The 7,483-nt window shown below is 47.3% G+C and overlaps 1 protein-coding gene across 1 annotated transcript; it reads right to left on the bottom strand.

The window, feature by feature from the left end:
* Positions 1–444: 444 nt before the first annotated feature.
* LOC102400672 (cationic amino acid transporter 3-like) lies at positions 445–7,380 on the bottom strand. Its single transcript, XM_006063865.4, has 11 exons — positions 7,011–7,380; positions 6,284–6,442; positions 3,551–3,737; positions 3,030–3,142; positions 2,637–2,859; positions 2,327–2,466; positions 2,124–2,226; positions 1,607–1,806; positions 1,242–1,408; positions 864–972; positions 445–697 (listed from the first exon to the last, which is right to left on the bottom strand). Exons 1-11 carry the CDS (start codon positions 7,378–7,380, stop codon positions 576–578), a joined length of 1,893 nt encoding a protein of 630 aa, XP_006063927.3. The 3' UTR covers positions 445–575.
* Positions 7,381–7,483: the final 103 nt, after the last annotated feature.

Here is a 7,483-nt window from a genome sequence, read left to right as displayed (position 1 = left end):
TTAGATTAACATATAAAAAATTGAAATAGTTGATGTAAAATACTTAAATTTTTTTGTTTTTTTTTTAAAGCCAACCACATAAGATGTAATGGAGTGGCCTACACTGTAGCGGAGAGTTTAGGTCTTTTTTAATGGCTGAGTAGTTGTTTCCTATGTGCAGGTTAGTATTTTTATTTCTTCCTCTGGTTGCTGATTACATTGTGATAATTTCCTGGTGAAAATGTATCTTGCTGCACACTTATGAAGCATGCACTTTTCTGTATACATATGATATTTTAAAAAGCTTACATAAACATTGTAAGACTTTAGGAATTCCCTAGAGGTCCAGTGGTTAGGACTTGGTGATTTCAGTCCTGTGGCCCTGGGGTTCATTCTCTGGTCGGGGAACTAAGCTCCCACAAGCTATGCTCTGCAGCCAAAAAATGTGCAGTATTTAAAGTCGCTTTGTCTGTTGGCAAAAAATTCATGGCTGTAAATGCATCCCACACTCATACTCCGTAGAGGCTCAGAGTGTCCTTGAACCAGCAGATCCTTCAGTGCATGGAGGGATTCCATACAGCATCTACTTTCTGCAGTTAAGATGACCCAGCACCAAGGATGTTTTTGTCAAGAGTCTGGGAGGTGGAGGCTGGTGGCTGTTGCTCATTGTTCTCCTCCAGGCTGTGTCGGATCCCATATCCAAAGTATATGACAGATCCTAGTAGGGAAATGAGATGATAGGAAGGGAATGTAGGTGCTTTTCCCCCTTATAAATGCCCAATAGGCCTCCTGTCATAGCATCTGACACAGTTTAGGGAGAGGTGGTAGGAAAAGGATTAGGTTCAGTCACTCAAGGGGTCCTATTTTCCAAGGAAGCCTCTTACCAATTGCTGCCCAGATGCCAAATAGGGCCCAGGTCCCAGAGGTCATCTGCATCATCAGGTAAACGTTCACGAAGATGCTCGCCAGTGGGAGGACAGGCAGAGCAGGGACCTGTGGGCAGAGTCAGTTCACCTCTGAACACACCCCAGATGTCTGAAAGGGAGACCCTACTCCATGTGGATGGGAGATTCCATTATTACTGGGGATGTGTTCAGTGCCTCTTAGATTGGATTTGTAAAGCATTGAGTGTGGATCAGGGAAGAGTCCAGTGGTTTAAGTAACTCCCCTTCTTCCCTAGTCCAACAAAGGATGTTTAGACCTCAAAGCATGCAGACTTCATTCACTCAAGGTGGACATTTTGGGCACATAAGGTCACCTACCTTAAAATAAAGATAAGTGGGGTCCTGGGGCTGCCTCCAGATGATGACCGTGACCCCAGTGATGAGCAGCAGCAGCAGCACAGCCACTGTTGTGAGCTCGGGGTCTCCAGAGAACAGCTGGCTGGGCCACTGGGCCAGGAGCAGGCTCAGGATGGTCAGCAGGAGAACTGCAAGGGTCAAGGAGGAGGAGAACAGGCTGGACTCAGAAGACAAAGATGGCAAGGCCTGGGGTCACACCCCTCCCCAGGCTGCCCACAGCAGGAAGGGCCATGATATCTCCAAGTGTCCTCATCAATGAAAAAGATACATTTCCACCCTACCCTGCCAATTTGAGAATACTGTCAAAAAGAAATCCCACTGCTCACCAAGCAGGGAGGCACATCCATAGACAATCTGCCCAGATTTCCGGGTCGGGATGGTGCTGGGAGGGAACCACAGACTCTTTAGAATGTTTGAGGTTCCTGCTTCAGGTCCAGAGTCCAAAGGACTTCCTTCAACTTCAGACTTCATCTCAATTTTGTCTTCTATTTTCTCCTTCTTGCTTAAGATCTGATCTGGCTGGTATCTGAATTAGAGGTATTACAGCAATAATAACAGCAGCTCCTACACATCCAACATTGGACAATCTAATCTGTCTATTCCCAGCTAAGTGGACCAGGACATTTAGAAAGCAGCAAGAAGGCAGAAGATGATTCAGTTCAGTTCAGTTCAGTTGCTCAGTCGTATCTGACTCTTTGCGACCCCATGAATCGCAGCATGCCAGGCCTCCCTGTACATCACCAACTCCCAGAGTTCACTCAGACTCATGTCCATCGAGTCAGACGATTACCTCCCCATCAATCTCCAAGAGCCCAAAGCCCCCAAAGTGTAGTGGGGTCTCACCTGAGGACAAGCACAGAAAAAACCACCAGGGAATAAGCAAGCAGGGTCCCAACAGATACGAGATCCACAAGATCCGTGAACTCGAAGAGTAATGCCATGACCGCTGGAGTGACGGCATAGACAAGGTGGGGAGGGGAGAGAGTGAGTAACTGCTGCAAGTTTGGGCAGTTGATTCAGAGAAGGAGTAGGTTCTTTTTATTCACCTGCAATGTTTCCAGAAGCCATGATGGCCATGACGGGGGTGCCTGTGCGATCATAGATCCAGGCAAGTCCCTGGAAAAGGAGCCCATCCTTTGCCATTGCGTAGATCAACCGAGGCATGGTGAACATGGTACCCAGGAGGCTGGGAGAGGAAATGGGGACATGTGAGAGGACATGGAGAAGCAGGAGAGGCCAGGGCATCCTCTCCCTGGTCTACATGGGGTAAGATGTCTTTCTCTCTTGTCTCTCAATCCCAAGGGCTGGGATACCCTAGCATCTGATAGTAGATGGGTAGAAAACCACAACACTGACCTGGATGTAAGAGCACAGAGGGTGCCGATAGCCACGAAATATCTGGCAGGGCCCCACCCTACATGGAGAAAAGCCTGTGGCAAAGGACTCTTGGGCTGAATCTGGTAGTAGGGTACCATGAGAGTGAGTGCCACTGAGACTCCAAAATATGCCAAAAAGCAGATGAAGAGAGAAATCATGATGCTGAAGGGGATGGAATGCTGAGGATTTAGGGCTTCTTCCCCTGCAGGAAGGGCAGAAATGCTGAGTCAGGAAAACATACTGGAATGAAAGCACAAAATCAAATTCCCTCTTGAATCTTCAAGAACAGGCTAACCTACTGCCAACCCCTACACCCAAAAGAAGCCCAAACTGTGCCCAACCCTCTGATGGGACACACCGTGACAACGTTACCTCTCGTGGCAATGGAATCAAAACCAAGAAATGCGTAGAAACATGTTGCTGCCCCGTGGAGAATTCCTTCAAACCCAAAGGGCATGAACCCTCCGGAACCCAGAGGGTCCAAGCTATGGTGGGAGAAGGAATGAGGAAGGACATGGGTGAGATGTGTTGAGCCATCTCTACTGGACTCCTCCCTTAATACCACGAATCCTGGACCCTCATCACTTGGATCCATCAGCCCAGGTCTCTTTGTTGTTGTTGTTTTGTCACTAAGTCATATCCTACTCTTTTGCAACCCCCTGGACTGTAGCCCTCTAAGATCCTCTGTCCATAGGATATCCCAGGCAAAAATACCAGAGTGGGTTGCCATTTCCTTCTCCAGGGGATCTTCCCAACGCAGGGATTGAACTCAGATTTCTGGTATCGGCAGGCAGATTCTTTACCACTGAGCCGACAGGGAAGCCCTGGTCTTTTAGTCTTCATATTTCCGGCTCTGCACCACCTCCCCCAAGCATTGCTGTGGCCAAGAGTACCGTTCCAAGCTATAAGTGTCAGTGGATCCAGATGTGTTCAGTTTGTAGTCCTGTTCTGTGAGCTCCCAATTGTGCAGGTCTCCTTTAATGAAGCCAGAGAGGATGATAAAGCTGAGAACCAAAAGGTTGATGACTGTGAACACTTTGTTAACCAGGGTCGACTCACGAGCTCCCAGGACCAGTACTCCTGTGGGGAAGATGGAATATGAGACATCCAAAACAGCTAAATCCATAGTCACAGAAAGCAGACTAGTGGTTGTCAGGGGTTATGGAGTTAGTGGTGGTGGTGGACGAATGGACAGTGACTGCTCAGTGGGTATGGTGTTTCCTTTCGGGGTGACAAATATATTTGGAACCAGGTGAAGGTGACTGTTACCTAACATTGTGAGTGTACTAAGTCTCACTGACCTGTACATTTTAAGGTCATTAATTTCTTACTGTGACAATCATATCACAACATATACTTCTACCAAATTGTCATGTTAAATCCAGATCTACCAAACATCAGCTTAAATTTGTACAGTGTTGCATTTATAGCTAAATAAAGCTGGGGGAAATAGTATGTTTAATTTATGCTATGTTATTTTCTTCTCAATTAAAAATACATCTTTGTAAGGTCTCAGTCAGTTCAGTTCAGTTCAGTCACTCAGTCGTGTCCAACTCTTTGCGACCCATGAACCGCAGCACGCCAGGCCTCCCTGTCCATCACCAACTCCCAGAGTTTACCCAAACTCTGTCCATTGAGTTGGTGATGCCATCCAACCATCTCATCCTCTGTCGTCCCCTTCTCCTCCCACCTTCAATCTTTCCCAGCATCAGGGTCTTTTCAAATGAGTCAGCTCTTCACATTAGGTGGCCAAGGTATTGGAGTTTCAGCTTCAACATCAGTCCTCCAGTGAACACCTGGGACTTATCTCCTTTAGGATGGACTGGTTAGATCTCCTTGCAGTCCAAGGGTCTCTCAAGAGTCTTCTCCAACACCACAGTTCAAAAGCATCAATTCTTCGGCACTTAGCCTTCTTTATAGTTCAACTCTCAATAAGATCTCAATAAATGATTTTCAGCTGGGGTTGACTTTGTACGCCAAGTGACATTTGACAATGTCTGGGGACATCATGATTTTCAGTTTAGGAGGTGTGTGTCACTGGTATCTAGTGAGTAAAGTTCAGAGTTGCTACTCAACATCCATTGAATGATGAGTTTTTCTAAAAAACCCAAATTGCACACCCCCACACCTATGAATGATCAAGCCCCAACTGTCAGAGGTACCAAGAATGGGAATGTCTTGCCTTTTTGTCTTTCATATCACAGACTTCGGGGAGCCAGCGGGAGGACCTCCACCCGTGGCAAAGGTCATGAGGAAGGAGGCTTGACATACGCAAAGGCGGGATCGAGCCTCAGGAGTCCTCCTGGAAATCCTCGAGCATCTACCCCCATAACCAGAGCCTGCCTGCTTTACTACTTTGTGCTCTCACCTACACCTCTGACTTTACGGGGGGCTGTCCCCCACCACCTCTTTCGGAGAAGGAGTTAACTTAGAGCTCCAGTTAATAAAAATTCCTGGGCGTGACAAGAGTGTTTTAACCTACAAACGCCTCTGAAGGTTCTCTAGCCTGCCTGACAGGCTTGTCCGGCCACATGTGATTGCTCATAGCCTCCCAACCGCGAGACACATGAGATGCTTTAAACCTTCTAAAAACAGGTTCCTTAGAAAAGTTAGAAAATCATTAGTATAAGTATAGTGGGCTGATTAGAAATTGTATTGGTGAAGGGTTTTTCATGTGTTGAGCCAATGTTTGTTGCTAAGTCTCCACATCCCCTGCCCTTACACACATTAATGAATATATAGAAGAAATAAGTATTAACCTTTGATATTAATCACGTTGGACCTTAGGCTAAGTAAATTCTTTCCTTAATTAAAACCCACTACACCCTCACCCTATAGGAATGTAACTTTATCTGGTACCTTCAGAAGGTGGAGTCTGTTTTAAGAATAATCACCCCTGGAGAAATAAGTGTCCTGGTTCACTGACCACTGTCACAAGGAGAAGGTCATAAATTGTCAGCAGGCCCCCTGGCCAGAAGATGATGTAACACCCCTAAGACCTCTGTATACATTTGTATGAAGCACCTGACTTTGATAAAAGTCAGGACGCTGACCCCACGTGACTTTTGCATAACATCTCAGTGTATGAAAGTAGACCATGGAAAATAAAGAATTGGGATCAGTTCCTTGAAATACTGGTCTCCCCATGTTGCTCTCTCTCTCAAATTCTGGCTGAGTGTCCATCTGGAGCGCGGAACCCACCAAGCTTACTAATTATGCCTGGGCTTCTAAGATCCGACTGGGGAGGCCTCAGTGTCTTCTCTCCTTCGGGAGAACGGAAGGACGCCTGCGGCCTACGTAAGTGGTGCAAGCTTATTGTCTTGAAGTTTTATTGGTCTCCCTCGTAAACCAAGATACTCAGCCTCTTTTCTCCACTGTATTTTCCTACTGAGCTATCCTCATTCTATTACTCTTTACATCTCTAAATAATGTCTAATTGAAGCTATTGTATCCTGATCCTTGCCGATACCATCCCCGCTTCGAACTCCCTGGATCAGCCGGGGCTGGACCTCGGCAACAGATCCTATTTTCCAGTCCTCATTCTCCATCATTTTGCCACCCCAAGCCTTTCTCACCTCAGCTTCTGCTCTGCACCCCACTCTTCCCATCTCATCACCCCCTCTCACCTGTGAGCAGCAGCACCAGGCCCAGGGCAACAAAGTCTGCATAGGTGGGCAGGAAGTAAGGCACATGCAGAGAGAGAGTTCCCTGTAACCCCTGAGAGATGTGGTTCCCAGTCAGGCTGTCCAAGGCGGAGCTCCAGCCCCGGGCTATACAGGCGGTGCCTGCAGTGGCAGAAGAAGGAACATTCAGTGACAAACATAAACCAATTCCTAGTATGGGCCATGGGCTATATTTTGTTTTGGAGGAACCCAAACAAAATACCTGACCTCAAAGAGTTTCTTTTCATGGGTTGGCATGGAAAGACCCAGACGATTCACAAAATAAATCAGCTATTTAATATGCTAGGAGGAGATTAATGTTATGTAAGAAAACGTAACAGGAAGTTGGGACCAGGAGGGCTGGAAGGTGTGGATTGAAATTTGAAAGCTGGATGTAAAGGAATATTCCATGAAAGAAACAGTTGAGCAGAAACTTCAGTATGGTGAGGGGATGAACCTGTGGGTCATGCCTCCCTCTTGGCCACTGCCTAGAGTCCCCTTTCCTTGTGGGCTCTTCATTTAAAGAAAGCAGGGCAGAGCTGAAAACAATGAAGTTGTGTTTTCCTGCCACTATTATCCACTTCCCCCTACAAAGTGGATAATCAAATTCTCATGAAAGAGTGAAGACCTAAACCCCACCTTTTAGAACCTGATCTTAAGCCCCACACTCTCCTCCGATCCATCCTCTCACCCATGACCAAGGACAGGATGAGGTTCCAGCCACTGATGAAGGCGCAGAGTTGTCCCATGGTAATGTAGCTGTAGAGATACGCAGAACTGGAGCCTGGTACCCGGGCCCCAAACTCTGCATAGCAGAGCCCAGACAACACACAGGACAGGCCGGCCACCAGGAAGCAGATGACAGTCGCTGGTCCAGCTCTCACTTTGGCCACTGCACCAACCAGAATGTACACGCCAGCTCCCAGGGTTCTGCCCACACCCAGGGCCACCAGGTCGAGGGTGTTCAGATGAGCTTCGGGACTCTCAGGCTCTGCTCCAGCCTCCAGTGGCTGCCTGTGGACCAGCTTCTGACTAAATTGGCGAACATACTGATGCAGCATCCTAGACGTAGCTGACATGTTACAATCTGCTGAGAAAATAAGACACCAAGCCATCAAGAAGGTCCATCTGCCACTGGTCCTGGGAGTCCAATTCCACAGAGCA

This window comes from Bubalus bubalis, chromosome 18 (genome assembly GCF_019923935.1).
Source record: "Bubalus bubalis isolate 160015118507 breed Murrah chromosome 18, NDDB_SH_1, whole genome shotgun sequence".
Classification (NCBI taxonomy): domain Eukaryota; kingdom Metazoa; phylum Chordata; class Mammalia; order Artiodactyla; family Bovidae; genus Bubalus; species Bubalus bubalis.
This window is presented reverse-complemented; position numbering and strand designations above follow the sequence as displayed.